We start from the raw sequence: 21,090 nt of genomic DNA on the forward strand, positions 1-21,090 counted from the left end.
ATTTATTTACTTTGTTTCGAGAAAGTGACAATTTTAAGGTTATTTCTACCCAAGATCCCAAAAAGATTAAAAAAGTACAAAACAAGCAAACGGGAGTTATTTTAGAACTTATATGTGTCTTTTCACTAGGAAGCGAAGACTGAGAAAATTCAAAAGCGGTTGAGCCGATCAGGTTCTATCGAATAAAAATACGGTTGTCTGTAAAGTTTACGGACGATAGTTTTGCGTGATAACGTCATAAGAAAACATTACCATAACATTACGTGACTTTACCATGGAGATTTGTCCACAACGTTACCATTGAGATCCGTCCACAACATGACACTTTTTCGTGCATGCTACCGGTGTTCATCGATTTATAAGACGTTCACGTCAATAATTCAGTTAATTTTATTGTAACAACAGAATTGCACCCGTGAAACCGGGATACAGATGTAGTGCATAATTGTTTTCCATCGTATTTTCTCGAAAAAGTTCGTATTTGTCATGGTAGTTCAATAAATGTCAGTACTTCTTGTACCGCGACGACCGAGACTGATTGAAATAGCAACACACGTTCGTAAGTTTCCGTGAAAATACGATGGAATATAAGTATGCACTACTTGTAGGATACTAACCAAACGCGTTTTCAATTAAAACATGTAATATTAGTTAAATAAATCGTAGGCGAACCGACTGCAGCTCTTGACAGCATATTTTTATTAACAACATAATAGAAAACAATTGTTTTGGACAGCAATCTGATCTATTTCGGGATAACAGCCCGAAATAGAAATGCAATATTCATTACTAAATAAGGGAGTCAAACGGGACCCGGAATACACACGTAATGGAGTGCAAATTTAATGAACACATCATAGTTGACTAATTTGTGCAGTGAAATTTAGACACCCGGAATTCGTGTGTTATGAAATTTACGGAAGATAAGTACTAACTGAAGTACGAAGTATTGGTTTTAATTTTTGATTTGGAGGAAAATACCCGAGATATTTTTGCCTCGTGTGTATAACATTTTTCGAATTGATCAACGGAGCGGCAGCTGATGTTTACGAGGCTGCGTGTCACATTTTCTTTGACAATTTACGAATAATCGCCCGGGAGAAACTTGGTCATTAACATTTTATTTTTGAGATTATAGAAACGTAGTTTTGATAAGGCCCACTTATAGACCATTTAAGATTTATCATTGCTTAGTTTTAAATAGTTTAAGTTGAGAGTCAAAGAGCGTAATGTTTGAAATAGATAGCTACAGTATAGGTACTCTTAGCTAATTTAGGCTCATCAAATTTATATACACGTCTAGATGTCAATTCGTAAACGCTGGCACGTGATTTGTCCTGAAATGACAGAATTTAAACTTTATTGAAACATGACCAAATTCAGGCGCAGATACAGTAGTAGAAGTGACGTAACATCCAAAGCTGCCTTTATTACTGCACATTTGTACAAGTTGGGCTTTATTTAAAAAGTTGTACACGCCGCTTTCTTTATTTTAGTAATTTTTATTTTTATTCTCCTCAGATTTACGAGCTCTTTTGATCCTAATAGGAGAGACAAGAAACTCGTGATTCAGGGTAGAAATACCACAAATAATTCCAAATAAGTGATATGTACATTCAATAAATAAATAAGTTTTTGGCAAAAATTTCATTTTTGGTTCAAGCTTTTATCGCTGACTGTACTTTTCTTTCCACAGGCTACTATTACTCATCGAGACAATTCTAAAAACCCCTAACACAATTAGGTTTCATTGTTTTATCACAGAGTTCCTATGGCCACCTCCGGTCTCCATCATCAGATCAGCTTGATAACACCATAATATTGCATTGTCACCCGACTTATGTATGCATGCAAAATTTTAGCTCAATCGGAAACCGGGAAGTGGATCAAATTTAACTTGCAAGATTTGATTACAGACAGAAAGTCAGGTCAGGTGAAAGTAAATAAAAGCTTGTAATAGGCCCAAATCTCAAAGCAAAACGAGCCAATATACTCTCAAATAAGTATTAATTAGAAATGTCCTGAGAAGTAACCGGACGCGACGTATCTGATGTAGACGTTAATCGAGATGTGATTGAAAACGAACGTACTACGATAACACGAGAACATCACGATCAGGACTGATTCTGATTTAACACTTTGATACGGATTTGATCTCATTATTATAACACGCACAAATATGTGCGAGCGAAATGCTTTGAGACACGGCTCTTTGTAATCTTTGGCGGGAAACTTCTGATTAGAACCAACGCTGATTGGTGCTCACGGTCAAGGTCATGGCAAATAATATCAAAACCATATCAAATTCATACACAGAATCGTCCTTCCGATCGATATAGTCTACGGTGTAATCAACTTCCTTTAGAGTCGGCACTCATTGAATTGGGCATGGTTTCCGTAAAATGTCTACAGACAAACTCAATAGGCCAAAATAATTTGAATTTTATGACCATGCTTAAGTAATCATACTTCAAATTATAATAATACAAATTCCCAGAAGTCAAGTTCTTTGACTCGGTACAAGGAAAACAAGACTACAATATTACGAGTATTTCCTCTTACATGCATCTTTACAAAAATGGGCAGCGTCACGTGATGCTCTCCATAGAAAAAGAAGTGTCGGACGCCTCGGCCCAGACCCGGATCGTTCGTTATATCGAAAGTCGTCTTTAAAATGATTGTTGTAATTACCATTCTATATATAATAACGATTCACGTGCCCTCACGTTGTTAGATGTTAGCTCAAACACAAATAAGTTCACACAAATTGGACGCTAATATACAAAGTTTACTTAAAATTTTATACTTGAAAAGGTACTTCACTCTATTATACATGATTGTTGATCAAAGTTGACACATGAATACGTTTATTTCGGTGGGTATCGATTATGTTAAAATAGGCTTTGAAGGCCATATGTCAATGTCAAAGCTTTTTTCAGTGTCAATACTTAAGTACCACGTAGAGAGCTTCCGCTATGCTACTTTCTAAGTTGTACGTAAAAAATACGTGACTATTTTAAGCCTAATATTTCAATAAATAAAGAGATGTTGTCAGATATAATAATACCTATGCCATTTCCAGCTTTAGAACATGTGTAACTATGCCCGATGCCTTCAACCCTGATCCAAAATTACCTAGCTCGAATAATGTTCATTTACCTTTGGGTGACTATTATTTGAATATTTCTATGGTTTATAAATGAGATATATAATCCAGACATAACCAAACAGAACATTGGTAATTATACTGAATAAGGCTATTTATAGATATTTCCGCGTGCTAAGCCTACGCAAATATCTTTAAACAGTACTTTCATAAAGTGAAACGGCATAAATTTTAAAGCATTCAAGGAAACTTGTGACTTTCCAGACCAATCACGAAATTACTCTCCAATATTAACTCAAAAGCTTATATAGCAACAACCCGAATACTTACACCTTAAAACTTACCTAGCACTAATTAGAACACATCCTGGCAAATGGATGCTATTTCCATGTATCACTTTACTTTGCTTTTAGTGTACATTTACCTATAAATGTAGCGACGGACAGTGTTGCCAACTTGGCATAATTGATGCCAGATCTGGCATATTTTCACTTGCTTTGGCACCAAAATTTTCCATTTAGCATGTGGCATATTTTTAGCATAATTTAGCCTAACCCAAGTTTGCACCAACTTGGCAGCAACAATATGCGCCATCGCCTTATGTGGTTCATATTTTCATATGAATTTTGACTTTTGTGGACGGATGGACGTCGACGGACTATATAAAGTTGGTCAAGCAGATCTTGTCAGTAGAAAAAGGCGGCAAATTTGAAAAATGTGTGTTTTAAGTATCTAATTTCAAGTTGACATTTTAGCATTTCTTTTTAGCATATTTATAAAAACTTTGGCATAATTTTGGCATAATCTAGACATTAGTCTAGCATTTTTTCAAAATCCGAGTTGGCAACACTGGCGACGGAACTATATTTGGAAATTCAGCAGTGTTTGCATGAATAGGTGTCCACTGAGGTTTAATGACCGATACAGACGGATGCAACCCGACTGCATCTTGTATGGGAACTGCTCGCCGACGTTGCAGTTGGCGTGCAGTCGGCGTACAGTTTTCGTACACATTGCATTAGGGTTGCACTCCGTCTGTGCCGGCCCTAAGAGGTGGCAAAAGAAGGCACAGTTAAGGATGACTCACGTTAGACCGGGCCGTGTCCGGTCCGGAGTTTCCGGGGCATCGTTTTCTATGGAAAGCATCACGTGATCGACTGTCATGTCATAGAAAAGTAAGCGCCGGAAGCTCCGGCCCGGACACGGCCAGGTCTAACGTCAGTCATCCTTTATGGTGCGCCGCGCGAAACGATATGGCCGTCACGCGGGTTTTTAAATTTTGCTCGTCAGGTCCCTCGCCTAATATATTCCTAGCTATTTATAAATACTAAAATTATAGGTAACGATATACCTACAACTAAAAATAAATGTAAATTAGACAAGTTTTCGTGATATCTTTTTTCTATCGAGCCAACTTTTAACCTTTTAAGGTGGTGGTACTGGTGCTCGACGCGGTCCCAGTAACTACGTGCCATCTTGAACATTAAGTCATTGAATAGAGGTGACAGCTGGGTGTCATCCATTGGACATTAGCATGTCGAGCATTAGTACCACCACCTTAATTTGCTAGGAGTCTGTCCTTGATATTATTTATGTCCGTGTAAATGTTGCCTTTTATTAAAACGTCTAATAATTCATTATTAAAACTACAATTTTGCTTTATCCTTAAGGATACTTGTTTCATAAGAACCGTACTAGCATGTCGAGCTAATCCAGACGTCCTGTAGGATGTTTGCTTCCCTAGATTTTGTGAGACGATCCACAGACATATACCTAAAATAGGCCACGCCAACGGTTTTGGACGGCGACGGCGATCAGAATTCATATATAATTTCCTTAATTTGTAGGAACGTAGGTTTATTTTATGGTATATATAGTAACCAAATATTGTTTCATATTAGGTCAGAACACTTGTCTTAATAGGACCGAATTCATCATATCATTGCTTACTAAACTCTGTTTTATATTCAAATACTAAACCTTTACCGAGTTGTTCATGCCTGCCTACTCTACTAGCTACTCGTACCTACTCTCGTTTTTAATTAAAATCACATACATGAGAGTCTAAATACATGTCTGTGACTAACACCATTGGCAGTGGGTCGAGCTCTTGCATCAAGGAAATAAACAGGTTTATCTGGTTCTTAGAAAATATTCCTTTGTCAGACAATTCGCGATAACTGTATAAAAGGATATTTCTGTAAAAGGCAATTTCTCAAGGAAAAATATCAAGTAATAAACAGGTTGATCTAGTTATCAGAAAATATTCCTTTGTTAACAATTTCGCAGAACTCAATAAAATTGTATATTTCTTCTGCAGAAAATTTCTAGAGAAAGATAATTAACATTTCTTACCGAACAACAGGAAGGCTCTTGCAATGCCAATGTTTTCCACAATAGGGAGAGGATGCGAGAGGGAATTATTTTTGTACAAAAAGAACAGTTGAGTTGATTAAAACTACAATGTTTTTCGCGTGCTACATTGTGTTTATCTACAAATTGACACAAATATTTGAAACTGTAGGTCTAGTAACTAAGATAATTTGTTCGTAAGCGTAACTATATATTTGAATGACAATCATAATGTGTCTACGCAGTGTTCCACTGTAAATTTGCGTGACAGACAAAACATCCTCCAGACTGAGCATAGTCGCGCTACCCCCTCTGCCACGCATACGATAGTTTTATGAATGTTCGAGTCGAAAGTGTCTTTGTGTGACGTCCGTGTCTTTGAACGGACCAATCACGGCACGGGACTTCGCTCACCTCGTCCCGCGCACCCCCGTATTTTTGGCATCATCGGTTGCATGAAATAATTGCTCTAAACTCGGCGTAGAGGATTCCTAGTCTATGTAAAAAATAAATAAACTAGTTGGGATTATATGTAAGTATATGTAATGCATAATTTATAATTATTTTCAATTGTGTTTTCTCGGAAACGTTACAATTTGTCACAAAACAACATTCATTCTTGCGTGGTATTTGTCATGCTACTTCAATTAACCTCAGTGCTTTTTGTACCGACACTGACTGAAATAGCAAGACACGTTCGTAAGTTTCCGTGAAAATACGATGGAAAATAATTATGCGCTTCATCTGTAGTCCGGTTTACGTACGATGTAAATGTGGGGTTTGCGGTAGGCCCTCTAGTTTTATTAACCTTCGCGTGCCCAAACATACTGTCCAAAAGGCTCCATTTTCAAGGTTTCAATCACGATAAAGCACTAAACAAAATAGAAAAGTGCATTCATTCCCGTTTCGGACCAAGGTCAGCGTCTGTGGACACCATTTTCGTGATTACGTGTCATTTTCATTTTGTCGGGGGATGGCGATGGAAAATATCTATCTCACTAGATTCGTTTTTGATTTAATGGGATTAAGGCGATGGCAACTAACCTTTTTTTTAATATTCGGAGGTTTCGAATAAACTAATTTAATTATTCTTTTCTTTATACCGTCCGGCGGACTGTTAATCGGTGGGCTCCTTTATGAACTACAGTTCTTCTTATTCCTGTAATTTATTTATTTCGTGCACTACCTGTTTTAAAAGTTTTCTATTCTTTATATCCTGCTACCCCAAGGTTGTCTGGAAGAGATTGTAATATCTGTGGTAACAGTATCCGAAACTATTTGTTATCAGTGTAGAGCGTTTCCGAACGCATCTTAAAAAAATGTATGTCCAATGTCTAATGGGTGACCACACCCTCTTTGCCGAAAGCTTCTCTAACGATAAGTACTTACTTGCTGTAAAATAAAACTTAATATTAAAATAAAACAAGTGTTCCTTCAAACCTGCGTTTCACTAAACTCCAAATACTACATGGCGCAGTCGTACAAGAGCATAGCTCCAGTTAAAATAAGATAATAAGAATAAAATAAGAAAAAGAAGAAATCGAATCAAGATGTCGGGCGTCGAGTACCGCATGCCGGCACCACTAAATCTTGAAGTAATTGAAGACCTTTATCCACAATGGCTTAGATTTAAGCAGGCGTTTAGAATATTTGTCTCAGCGGCTGGTTTGGAAAAAATCACGGAGGCCAGAAAAGCATCAGTTCTACTTAACTGTATCGGTCAACCGGCGCAAGAACTGTATTTTAATACTTTAAAGAAGGATAATACAGAAGACACTGCTAAATTAGAAGAGGTAATAACACTGTTTGAAGAATATTTTAAACCGAAATCAAGTGAAGTTATTAACACATGGCAGTTCAACAAAAGAATACAAGAAGATGGAGAAAGCTTTGATTCATATTACACAGAGCTTCGAAGAATAGCTAAAAATTGCAATTTCGACAAACAACTGGACCGGATGTTAAGGGACAGAATTGTAGTAGGCATCAGAGAGCAGCGAGTTCAACAAAAACTGCTGGAAATAAAAGATCTAACACTTGAAAGAGCAGTGGATGTCTGCAGATCGGCGGAGCTTTCCCGGGAACACGCGCGGGTCTTGGCAAAGCAGACCACGGCGGAGGTGGATGCAGTACAGAGGCGTGCACCAGCGCAGCACTCCAAGCCATCGCAGTCACCACCAAATACTCAAGCTAAGTATAACCTAAGCTTGCTTAGTAATAAAAAATATAAATGTAAAAAATGTAACACAGAGCATGGCCCTCGGGCATGCCCGGCCTATGGCCAGCGATGCGAAAATTGTAACAGGTACAATCATTTTAAAGTTGGGTGCAAATTAATCAATCAGATTGAGTGTTTTGAGCAGGAAAATGAGGAAATGATCTGACTAGTTCGGGTGTGTCACTCAAGTAGCGAATGCAATTGTGAGTGGACAGAGTCTTTAAAAGTCAATAACAAGTCTGTAATTAATTTTAAGTGTGACACAGGGGCACAGGCAAATATTTTGTCATTAGAAGATCTTAAAAAAGTTGTCGATGATGAAAATAATATAAAACTGTCTGAGACAAGAAGTATTTTAGTGGCTTTTGGAGGATCACGCATTGTTCCTGAAGGAAAAATAACATTAACATTGACACTTAATGATGTTCAGTATAGTACACAGTTTATAATAGTAAAACAAAATGTAAAAGCCATTTTAGGCCTGTGTTCCCTGTTCAAGCTAAACTTCATTCCAAATAAAAATATAAATACAATTGATAAGTTTCAATGGGATAAAAATTCAATTTTTAAAAAATATGGTAAACTGTTTCAGGGTGTTGGAGAGTTTAATGAACCTCTGGTGCTCCACACTCAACCGGATGCAGAACCTGTGGTGCGGCCGCCGCGTCGGGTGCCTAACGCAATCAAACCCCGGCTTGCGGAGAAACTAAGATCGTTGGAAGAACGACAGATCATCACCAAGGTCGAACATCCTAAGAATTTTGTGAGTAATCTTGTGATTATTGAAAAGAAAGACAAATCACTAAGAATATGTCTAGATCCTAAGGATCTTAATAGTGTGCTAGTCAGGGAATACTATTTAATACCTACTCTTGAAGAGATTGTCCCCAGACTGTCTAATAAAAAATATTTTTCAGTGCTTGATCTATCAGAAGGATTTTATAACATAAAATTAGATGAAAAATCCAGTGATCTTTGTACTTTTAATAGCCCGTTTGGCTGCTACAAATTTAATCGGTTGCCCTTTGGGTTGTCTGTAGCACCTGAAATTTTTCAGAAATATAATGAAAGGGCATTTGGGGACATTCCTGGAGTAATCATTTATTGTGATGATTTACTAATATGTGCTGACAGTGAAGCAGAGCATGATGCAATTTTAACAAAGGTGTTTGAAAGAGCTATAAAACATAATGTGAGATTCAATAAAAATAAATTTCAATATAAAATGAATGAAGTCAAGTATTTTGGTCACATTTTCTCTCATGAAGGTATGAAAATTGACCCTGAAAGGATAAAAGCCATTAACAGTATTAAAAGTCCCAGTAATAAAAAAGAGCTACAAGTGTTTCTAGGAATGGTAAATTACCTAAGGAAATTCGTTCCTAACCTAGCTAAAATTGCATCACCACTCCAATTACTTCTTAAGAAAAATGTAGATTGGCTATGGACAGATGTACATGAAAATTCGTTTAATAAAATAAAATTGCATGTCACCGAGGCACCTGTTCTGCAAAACTTTGATGTTAAACAACCGGTGGTTATACAATGTGATGCCTCAAAGGATGGCCTTGGCTGTTGTTTACTCCAAAATGGAAAACCTGTTTGTTTTGCATCGAGGAGTTTAACAGCATCAGAGAGGAATTTCTCACAAATAGAAAAAGAACTTTTAAGTGTAGTCTGGTCAACTAGGAAATTCCATTACTATATTTACGGGCAAAAGTGCATTGTTCTTAATGATCACAAGCCACTGGAAACCTTACTTAAAAAATCTATACATGAGGTTCCATCGCCCAGACTTCAAAGATTAAAATTAAAATTACTCAAATATGACATTGAATATCAGTACCTTAAAGGTAAATTTATGTATATTGCTGATCTGCTGTCACGTGCTTTCATGTCCGGTAATGAAACTGATGAACCAGATATGTATGATGTCATTCACTGTGTCGGCCTAGCAAATAACTTGCAGTGCACTAATGAATTTAAAAAAGAATTAATTTCTGAAACTAATAAAGATGCAGAATTGTCAAATCTTAAAGAATTTACTAAAAATGGATGGCCAGATAAAAAACATATTCCTGATAACATGCAATATTATTTTAAATTCAAAAGTGATATTACTGTTGATGATAATTTGTTGTTTATGAATCATAGATTATTAATACCTAAATCTTTACGGACACACATAATGGAAAAATTGCATGAAGGCCATCTTGGTATGACTAAAATGAAAAATCTAGCTAGAAGTCTGTATTATTGGCCTAAAATTGATGAACATCTTGATAATTTTGTAAGACAGTGTTTTGTTTGTCAAACTTACCAAAATAACAACACAAAAGAGCCCCTATTATGTCATAACATCCCAGACTTACCTTTCTCAAAGCTAGGAACAGACATAATGGAATATAAAAATAAAAGCTATCTAGTGATATATGACTATTTTTCTAAATGGCTAGATGTAAAACCAATAAGTAATAAAAGTGCCAAGACTGTCATAAGTTGTCTTATAGATATTTTCTGTATATTTGGAGTACCAAGTGAGATAGTCTGTGATCATATTCCCTTTGACTCACGAGAATGTAAAAATTTTGCTAATATATGGGGATTTAAATTTACCTATACCAGCCCTAGGTACCCACAGTCAAATGGTATGGCGGAAAGAGCTGTACAAATTGCTAAAAAAATACTTATTAAATGCCAGGTGGACAACACAGACTATAGGGTAGCGCTTTTACAATATAGATCTTCTCCTGTTTGTGGCACTAAGTTTTCACCAGCTGAGTTGTTAATGAATAGAAAAATAAAAACTAAATTACCTGTAACATCTACATATTTAAGACCAAGACTGAATATTAATATTAAGAGTGAGTTTCATAAGACTGTATCTAGAAATGTAAATAACTATAATGCTAATACCAAAAGTAAAAATAATTTTGTTGTTGGCCAGAAAGTCTGGTTTAAAAAAGACTGTAATAGTAATAAGTGGCTACAAGGCCAAATTGTTGAAAACAATGGACTGAGGTCCTATGATATTATAGACAATAATAATGTTAGGTACACTAGGACTTCTTATCATGTTCGACCTGGGTGATTGGTAGTCTTCCGGCGCTCTGCTACTGGTTGAGTGTGGGGCTACATAGATTCTTATATTGTGTATGGTACTTACTATAGATACATTATTAATCATAAGGTAGTATGTAAGTAGAGTCACATACAGATTTTTTTTACTATGTGTAAAACTAAAACTAAATTTGTAGTGGTAAACTTAGACTTAGTAGTTTCATCTGTAATGCAGCGTTGCTTAAAAAAAAAAGGGGAAAGAGAATGTATAATTTTTTAAAAAAAGAAAGGGGAAGATGTAATATCTGTGGTAACAGTATCCGAAACTATTTGTTATCAGTGTAGAGCGTTTCCGAACGCATCTTAAAAAAATGTATGTCCAATGTCTAATGGGTGACCACACCCTCTTTGCCGAAAGCTTCTCTAACGATAAGTACTTACTTGCTGTAAAATAAAACTTAATATTAAAATAAAACAAGTGTTCCTTCAAACCTGCGTTTCACTAAACTCCAAATACTACAGAGATCGCTTACAGCGATAAACCGCCTGTTGCTACCATTATTTACACTGTAAATCTGTTATTGTATTTTTCTTTGTGGTGCAATAAAGTGTATTTACTTACTTCAGTAACATATTAACTTTCACAGTCTGATTGGTGTGGGTAAATATAGAGACATAACATTATCTCTTTTTCTTAAGATGATGAAAGAATGTATCTTAGATACTTTTGATGCGTAGTCTTGTCCATTACTTTCGATGATGACTGTACATGAAATTGTGTAAAAATATTTTCTATAATATCCAGAAAAGAAAATGGGGGAAAATTGTGTGGTTTATCTTCAGTCCAGCCTAGCAAAGTGTTGCAGAGCAGAACATTCTCTAATATTTCCTAATTTTCAGGAATATTTCATGCGAAAATTCTCTTGAAATATTTTTATTTCTAAAGTTCCCGCACATTAGGGATTATGATTATTAGGTAGGTACTTAATGTTCTTAACTGTTGACGACTGTTTCATTTTTTTACATATATTAACGTTCGTCACTAAGGCACTGGTCCCACCGCGAGCTAGTAAGCTATGAGCTAACGGCTATAAACACGAACAAAAGATAAGCACTCCCGTGTAAATAAAAGAGACACGGCGATATTTATAGTTACTCGCCCAGCGGTGAGCTATAAATATCGCCGTGTCTCTTTTATTTACACGGGAGTGCTTTTCTTTTGTTCGTGTTTATAGCAATTATAGCCGATAGCTCATAGCTTACTAGCTCGCGGTGGGACCAGTGCCTAATTCGCGTCTATTTAAAGAAATTGATACAAACTGTAAGAAGGTTTGACATTAAACGTGCAGAAAAAAGTACCTACCGCTAACATTCCATGGGAACTTTGCAATTTTTGAAAATTCTCTTCTGCACATTGCTAGTCCAGCATCATTTTAACCGAATAGACCTATAACTTAGCCCGTGTTACGCCTAGCGCCTACCATATCGAGTTTTCACCTCCCCGCTCAAATATTCATACTCACGGGTCGCGACAGCCTAACAGCACCTTGCTTATACATTATGAGCATTTATTTATAAGGCCCCACGTCAGTACCCTGGGGTACGCCTTCTATTTGTAGGCATTCACAGTACATTGTCAATCGAAGGCTTCTAGAAACTCTTTTTTTTAAATCCTAGTACCGTACAACTACCCAATTATAGTAAGTGTTAATTATACTACAACTGTGGGTCACATGTAAATAAGTACCACGTTATTAAGTATCGATACTAATTTTCGTTTTGGTGTTGTCAGAGTTTTATTCTTCCATTTATGAAAATATTTTCCCTTAAAACTGAAATATTCTAATAGTAGTCACACCTGAACGAAGGTTTTCGAGTTCACTTTGGACCACAGCCTACTAAAATTATATTTTGATTTGTGAATGTTGACATTTGCTGTACTTATCTTATATTACGTTGTGAAAGCCGCATCAAATATCCATTGCTTTAACTAAGTGAACTATTTTATGTGAATTATTAGCAATTTTCAATGTACTTACTTAACATGGGGTTAATAGTTACTAAAATTTATATACTATAAGGATGACTTTAGCACCATTTCGCTTACGCATCAGTCTGTGCCCTACCCTTACCCTTACCCTTTTGACATAATGATTTTAAATGACATTAACGAGACTGTAACATTAACTGTTATTTTTGTAATGAGTATTTACAAACATAAAAAAAGCCAAAAATGCTAAGTATATTACATACAGAATCAATTCGGTCAACAAAAACTGCGCGTCATATGAATGTCACTCGGACGACATGTCACCAAATTGGTCGCGATAGCAAAAAATCACGTTTCAATGTCACCCTATATGTCAGTTTGCTTATCGTCGCCAAGTCCAATTTAGATTAAACATCTTGTTACGGTTTTTATATTTTTATGAAGATAGATAAATCATTTAGATAAGGATTGCAATAAGGCCAATTTATGTGCAGTAATGAAGGTTTATATTCACGTCAAGTGGACGAAAACTGGAGCCGCACGAAAACTAGCACAATGACCCTACGCGCCTATGTCTAAAGCCCCCTCCAGACTATGCGCGTGAATCGCGGGCGAAGCCGCGAACGCAAGTGTGGCGTCGATTTCGCAGATTGTTCACGCCTTCGCGCCTTGTTCTCCGTTTTTTGACTTTTTGTCGGTATTTCGGCCCGCGTCAAAGGAGACGCGAAGCGTGAACTTGCAAGACTCCACATTACACAATATTTTGGCTCCTCTGTGGCAAGATACATATGAATTATATTATGATTATATCATATTAAGCAGCTATATTTTACGGTTTTACAATAAAACAAAATGGAAAAACAGCTAAATCACGTAAGATGCCATAGATAACTAACAGTTAAACTCGATCAGCTGATGCTTTTCCGCCATATTGCCGCAAACCAAACTGCGAAATCGCCGTGAAGTGTGCGAGTGTGGAGTCTTACGTCAACTTCGCGATATGTTCGCTCCGCGACGTCGCGCCGCGATTCACGCACATAGTCTGGAGGGGGCTTAAGACGAACGTTAGGTTCGTGTCAAAACCACAGGGCTTACCGCGAACCACGTTCGACGTGTTGCCTCTTTGTGGCGCTTGTAAATTCGTACGTAAGTGTGACAGGGAGGCAACACGTCGAACGTGGTTCGCGGTAAGCCCTCTGTTCCTAATCGTAACAACTTGTTTGAATCGTGTACCCGCATTTCATATCATAGCCCAAGCCTAACTGCCGTATTCGAACTTCAAGATATTCACAAGTGACGACACGTACTAGATCCATTCTAGATACGTTATAGTTTAGATATAAATCTTGATATGTATATGATAATAAAAAAATAAAAAAAGTTTAGATATCAACTAGTTCTCTTTTGCAGCGCAATTCGGGCAACCAATGTCACTTTTACGTTAGATAGAGTAAGATATCTATTAGATGTGAATTCGATCTCTAAGTCATATCCTGTGGAAACCGTTCAAGAGTATCTCCAGAATCGCGTAAATGTCAAATTTGACAGGTTAGATCTTAAACATATCGTTATCGTATCTTGGTGATGTCTAAAAGATGTCTAATAGATGTCTATTTCAAAATCCGAATCGGGCCCTAGGAGCTTACTGCAGGATTAGTTAGATACAGCAGACCGGTCAAGTATGGACTAAGCTTAGGACAAAGGCACTATTAGCCTATTCTAGTAAGAGTTATCATTTAAGACCTACATATTTGTGTGGTATTAAGTTGGAGCAAGTAACGAAAGCTAGTCCTTTTACTGAAAATACGAATCTACACGAGTTAAACATAAAGTCAGCTTAAACCTAAATATAGTATTGGTAACTAGATACTTGTAAATATACATAGAGCTACAACATGCTAGGTATTTAGAAATATGTAAGTATAAAAAAGTAGAAAAGATTTATAGTCTACTGAAATCTACTGCAATATTATATAATTAAAGCAACTGTTCCACCGCTTAAGAGTACAGGCGTGTGCACGATAAATGAAGTTAAATAGATGTCATTCTGATATTAGTGTATTTACGTTCGAATTGGCCTGTGTGCTACCACTAGTGTGGCACTAACATAAACGCTATTGAGAACGTAACTTACTTTATTTTATTTATTTGGAAAGCAAACAGAAATAAGTGAGCAGGAGCAAACAGGTGATAAGTTTACAGAGACACACTAATAAGGAGATTCACTTATTTCCTTAACAGCTCTCACCAAAACATGTATAACGGAAATATTACGTACACTACTCTTAAGGTACTTGCTTTCAATGTATCCGCTCGCACTCGCATATTAGTCCGAGCGAGTTGTATATGTCGGCGGCCGATCGTAAGATCAGGCAGATCGTAATCTTCCTGTGTAATGTTTTGACGATAGTCACATTAAACCAATATATAGGTAGGATAGGTTCATTAGGTTGCTTCAGATGCCCGAAGGGCAAACTGCCCAGAAATAGGAGACCCGCGTCGTCGACTCAGGGAACGAGTCAAAGATTTTCACGTTTCACGATATGTCTAGGAATTTCACGTATGCTTGATCTTACGATCGGCCGCCGACATATACATTACAAAGTAAATTACGTAGACGTTAGCGTATATGTCAGTTATGACACTGTCAATATCAAATCTTCGAAACCGAAGCAGAAGCCCAAGCGTGCCCGAAGTAAGCAGAGGGTTACGAAAGAAAGCATAATTAAAAATCACTCATATGAAGGTTATATTTATTGATAGAAAGAGTATAAGATATAAGAAACAGGTAGAAAGTGCAGCGAATAACGGCGTGATTCGGGAAATGAATTAGACATTCACTAGCCATGAAATAATAACGATATGTGACGTTCCACGGCAAAAGGTACCTTATGGCCGCAATAATATTGATGCGGCGTTAATAATAGCGTAAGCGCCAACCGCCATAGGGTACCCTTTGCCGTGGAACGTCACATATCGTTACTATTTCATATCTAGTGAATGTCTAATTCATTTCCCGAATCGCGCCGTAAGGCAGCTAGTGTTCTCACCTGATTTCTTTGAATTCTTGCTACTATTCTTGCTCCGCCGCGGATACAAATTGATTTTGCTCTGGCCGCACCCCATTTTGAACGAAACTTCACTTTACTAAAACACTGTCAAATTCAGTGTTATTATCTTAGATTTTAAACACTTCTTTGTTCATTTTCATTTCAAGTTCTTTTAATATTTACACTCACGTCGGTTAAATTCTGTGTTTTAATAAAATAACACTACATTTTCACTTTTTTAATGAATGTGTGATGAATGTTTGTGAAATGTGATAGTCTTATAATTATGTTGTCTGTCGTTTCATTGTCGGGTTCATGTCGTCCATTTCAAACGTGGATGGCGGTATATTCTGTAAACAAAAAATACATATTACCTACATAACACAACTACAACTAGAGTCGGACCCAAAAAAGTCTGTAGCGGACTTGATAGCCCACGCAGTGCAAGTCTCATTTATACGTCATAATTTCATAAAAGTTTGACGTTTAAAATAACACTTTCACTGCGTGGGCTATCAAATCCGCTGCAGACTATTCTTGGTCTGACTCTATACGCGTTTTCACGGTTTATGTGAATGGTAGGTAGTAAAAGTTAAAATGTCTATATGTTTTTGATTGGCGATAAGCTAGATCAGATGGTAAAATAATAATAATAGAGCCTATATACGCCCCACTGCTGGGCACAGGCCACCTCTTTTGCGCGAGAGGGCTTGGGCTATAGTCCCCACGCTAGCCCAATGCGTAACTTTGAATTTCTTCGCAGATATTTACGATGACAAACAAAACAAATTAAAATTATTATTTAAGGTACGAGTAAGATAGGTACTTATTTAGTAAGTTTGGCCCTCAGTTCATTTGATTAATAGTTATTTGTTTTACAAGGGGGCAAAGTTGTTGTTTAACCGCTCGTGCTAACATTGATACCCGAGCAAGAGAAAGATGCCAAAATTGAACCACGAGCGTAGCGAGTGGTTCGAAAAATGGAATCTTGAGCGTTGCGAGGGTTTCAAAGCACCAGGGTTAAACAAAATTTGCCCCCGAGTGAAACACAAAATTTTTCACCACACCAACCCAAAGCAAATATTAAATGTAAAATATCAAACAAAATCAAATCTAAATGAATGTTATTAAATATTTATCATCCATTATCATTATTTAAAAGTCAATTCTACCAGCAAATATAAGAAAACAACTCAAAATTTGCATTTGATTACTTTGCCTCACATGTGAATAAAATGAAACTTTGCTATCAGTTTTTGAAGTGCAAAGTAAGCCTTTCCGAGTTGGTATGGTGAAAATTTTATTCAATCCACTACCTATAGTTCGTCATACAAGGAAAAAGCCGGTAAAATATTTAAGCCGACAAGTCAATTGATTTCACGTGCGGATTATAATACTGCTCCAATATGCAAAACAATAAAGTGCTAGGGTGCGTAGCCAACGTGCCAATCGTTAACGATCCGTAGCTTATCGTAGTCATCTCTCTCTATCACTCTTCCTCACTTGTACGACCCGGAGCCGCCGCCGGAGTTGCGTTTCGTTCGCTACGGAGCGTTAACGATTGCACGATGCACGTTGGCTACGCATTCGACGTACATATCAACGTCATTCAGTACTAATCACATCTGAACGCGAACTATGGATCTAACCATACAATTATGTGAAGGTTTTAGCAGTGTAAGGCGGTTGGAAATTGTTTACCTTAAAACCACCCAACTGTGCAAACACTAACACCTTCGTTTTGGAGTGATTATTAATTTGACAACGTCTAAAAAAAGACTGGTATATGCTAACTATGCCCCTTGTAATGAATAAATAATTCATTCATATCCACCAAATTTATCGAAATCTTAATGCACTGATTAACAGTCCGCCGGACGGTATCGGCAGTGAACGCATATGGTATCGGCCTGTCAGTTGTTCGGAACTGTCAAAATTTTGTTCTAACTGACAGGCCGATACCGTCCGGCGGACTGTTAATCAGTGGGCCCCTTTACGAAATAAATCGACAATAAAATATATAAATCAGCCCACCATACTATGTTACAAGCTCGAATTACTTGGCCATGTAGCATTGCAAAGGGATTGTAAATATTGGTACATTGGTCCGTCCGTATAGAAAACATTTGGAACGTGCTCTCTGGACGACCAGGCGGATTCTCGTCGCCGCTCCACAATAGCTATTCATTACCATCCTATAACACGACATTTAACTGGATGTTTCATTTATTTAATCTGTTATAACATGTTTAGTCAGCCAAGAAAGTAGTTTACCACTTTTCGACTCTATCAATCAGATAATAGAGTCAAAAAGTGGTAAACCACTTTCTTGGCTGACTGTACCTATAACAAAGTTATAGAGTCAGTCCATCAAAAGTCTGCAGCGGATTTGGTAGCCCACGCAGTGCACGTGTTATTTATAACGTCAAACTTCTATGAAATTATGACGTGTAAATGACACTTGCACTGCGTGGGTTATCAAATCTACTGCAGACTTTTTTTGGTCCGACTTTAATAGGGTATTTGACTACTAATCAAATCAGATTCTTTTTTCGAACTATCAAAACTATTTTATTTATTATTTATTTATTTTAATCTTTATTGCACAATACAGAAGGTACAAATGGCGGACTTAATGCCTATTTGGTACAATGGAATTTATATGAATTACTAGCATGTGACGTCAGGATCAAATTACCTACTCTTTATAGTTTTATGTGGGTTTATAAATATAAATTGTGTCTAAAAATAACTGCTGTCTACATTTCTCTATTCATCTTCGGGTGTTTTATTTCATGCATGGTGTATATTGTATAGGTATTCGTATATCTCTATAATTGACACGAAAAAATGCTGGATCATGCCGTCTTTTATGGATCACTCACGCTAGACCGGAACGGCGCTTCGATCGTTTTCTATGGAAAGCACCACGTGATCCGGTGATCACCACCGGCGGCTGATCGGTATCGGCCGTCATAAAAAATGGCATGTCGGACGCCTCGGCCCGGGCACGGTCTGGTCTAGCGTGAGCATAGAGCAATATAGTAAGCATAGTAGCAGTGCTGATAATTCCGCTATGTTAGATGTCGACTACGAAAATAATAGTCGTTTTGGCACCAAAACTGTAATGAAGTGAGCACTCTATGCTTTCTATGCACTCTGTACTTTTTTCGATTAAGTACGTGTTTTTCTATGGCGTGAGTTATTCTTTATGTGATATCGACTGCGTGGCATAACACTATCGGCCCTATTCTAACTTTAACACTAGGGATGAATAAAATACGATATCGAGAAGATATAGTCATTTGTAAGTTAGATATGTCAAATTTGACGTTTCCACGATTCTGGAGGTCCTCTTGAACGATTTCGACAAGTTATGACTTAGATATCCAAGTCACATCTAGTCGATATCTAATGTAAATCTAGTTGATCTCTATATCGTCTCTAGATCTTGTGATTATCTCGTTTCCCGAATACGCGTGTATGTTAATCCGTTCGTCTAAACCACAGACCATTTCTGTGGTCTAAACTAACGTCGCCTTTGATGTGGAACTGCCTCCTGCACTCCTGCGGGCGTTTAAGGTTTCAATTTCAACAATATGTACCTACACGTCATATTAGACACGACCACAATTCCACATCCCACAGATCTACATTATAGACCCGTGCATAATAAACTATAGGGGGCAGCATACGAGCCGTCAGATTTTAGGCGCGAGACGTAAATGTGTCGTTTATGCTTCCGATGTAGCCCTAAAGATGCAGAACCTTCTATGCAAAAGGAAACGTACTGACGAGAACGGTTGATGGTAGCACTTGCTTTGGCAATGTACATGTGCACCCTATACAATATTGCCTGTCAAATATCATGGCAGTCGTGTTGCCCAATAGACTCTCTGCTGAAACGTGGACCGTTTATCGCCGCCATATTCGTATACTCGATCGATTCCACCTCAACTCACATACTGAAGATCCGATGGCCTGATCGTGTTCGGAACGCCGAAGTGCTGCGTAGAGTAAATGTGGGTGGAATCGAGGTATACCTCATGCGACGTCAGCTTCATGGTGCGGTCACGTTTCGCGGATGAACGACCGGCGTGTGGCTAAGCAAATCTTTAATTCTGAGCTCGAGGAGGCCAAGCGGAAACAGGGCGGCCAATTCCTCAGGTACAACGATGTGCTTAAGCGTCACATGAAGAGGTGTGAGCCCTGGAGATAGGAGCAGCAGACAGCCGTACGGAATGGCGGGTTGCATTAAATGCCGAGAATCTCGGCGGCGCTTTGACTGCTTAGAGCTTGATGCCAAGCGTGATATAATAAAAGCCAGACCACCTGCGGCAATACCCTATAACTATATAAACGGTGTGCTCACATGCCTGCAATGTTCGCGAACTTTTACCAGGCGTGGCTCACTCCGCGATTTCGTCGCTTTGCTACAGGTAGCTAAAAGTATATCCGTTCGACCCCAATTTTGGGGAAAGCCATAAGTCGCGCGTGGCGCTGTCGCCACCTAGCAGCCATATCTGTGCTGATCGTGACAGACGCGTTTTGTTAGAGAGTGAGTCTTCTGTACCTAGTACTATTATTTATTCTGTGCTTTTACTAACAAGATCGGCTACATCAGCCACTTTTGAGCACACCAGCGACAGCAACGGAGTTGACAGCAGTCGCCGTGGCCGAAGTCGGCCGTGGATAGGGTTACCAGATGCAAATTTAGAATTTCCTGACAAAATTCCTGATTTCCGAATATTTTTCCCGACATTCATATTTTTTGACGACGACGACGGCGGGGCGGGATTCTAGCTGTTAGCGATGGCCATGGCCACCCGTTATTTTGTTGAGTTAGTAGTTAAGTTTAGTCTAAATGTTTGTTAATTTATATTACGAAGTTATTGATAAGTTGAGTGGATCTCATTTATTATTTTTTTACAATGTTTTTGGATTATATTAAATGAATAAAAAGGTATTTTATAAAAGTCTGCCAATTAAAAAAAAACCTGACATTTCCGTGTTCCGTCCCATTCCTGACAAAAGGTCAAAATTCCTGATCTGGTAACCCTAGCCGTGGAGTTATTATTACCAAAGACATATGTAACTTAGTATAAGATGAATGAAGTCTAAGAAAAAATCGTGCCTCGGAAATCAAGAAAAAGTCATTCTCGGATATCTATCCGAGAATGACTTTTTCTTGATTTCCGGCGCACACACCTTTAGCCTATTCTCGGCTAGATGGCGTGACACGTTTCATATTTAACAATTTTAACACATAGATATCAGTGAATGAACATGGGTCAAAATTATATAATAATAATAA

General features: G+C 37.6%; 2 protein-coding genes across 3 annotated transcripts in view; one reads left to right on the forward strand and one right to left on the reverse strand.

Annotated features, from left to right (window-relative positions):
• LOC134678397 (uncharacterized) overlaps window positions 1–21,090 on the reverse strand; it is a 151,388-nt gene that overhangs the window by 20,760 nt on the left and 109,538 nt on the right. The window contains exon 2 of one of the 2 annotated variants that reach the window (XM_063536960.1): window positions 15,777–16,126. The exons of the other annotated variant lie outside the window; for it this stretch is intronic. Within the exon in view, the coding sequence (XP_063393030.1) occupies window positions 15,777–15,852 (76 nt within the window). The 5' untranslated portion in view covers window positions 15,853–16,126. The remainder of the gene's footprint in view (window positions 1–15,776; window positions 16,127–21,090) is intronic. 2 annotated transcript variants of the gene reach the window in all.
• LOC134679168 (uncharacterized) lies at window positions 6,826–11,193 on the forward strand. Its single transcript, XM_063538044.1, has one exon. It carries the CDS (start codon window positions 7,009–7,011, stop codon window positions 7,840–7,842), a length of 834 nt encoding a protein of 277 aa, XP_063394114.1. The 5' UTR covers window positions 6,826–7,008; the 3' UTR covers window positions 7,843–11,193.

Source organism: Cydia fagiglandana, chromosome Z (genome assembly GCF_963556715.1).
Source record: "Cydia fagiglandana chromosome Z, ilCydFagi1.1, whole genome shotgun sequence".
Classification (NCBI taxonomy): domain Eukaryota; kingdom Metazoa; phylum Arthropoda; class Insecta; order Lepidoptera; family Tortricidae; genus Cydia; species Cydia fagiglandana.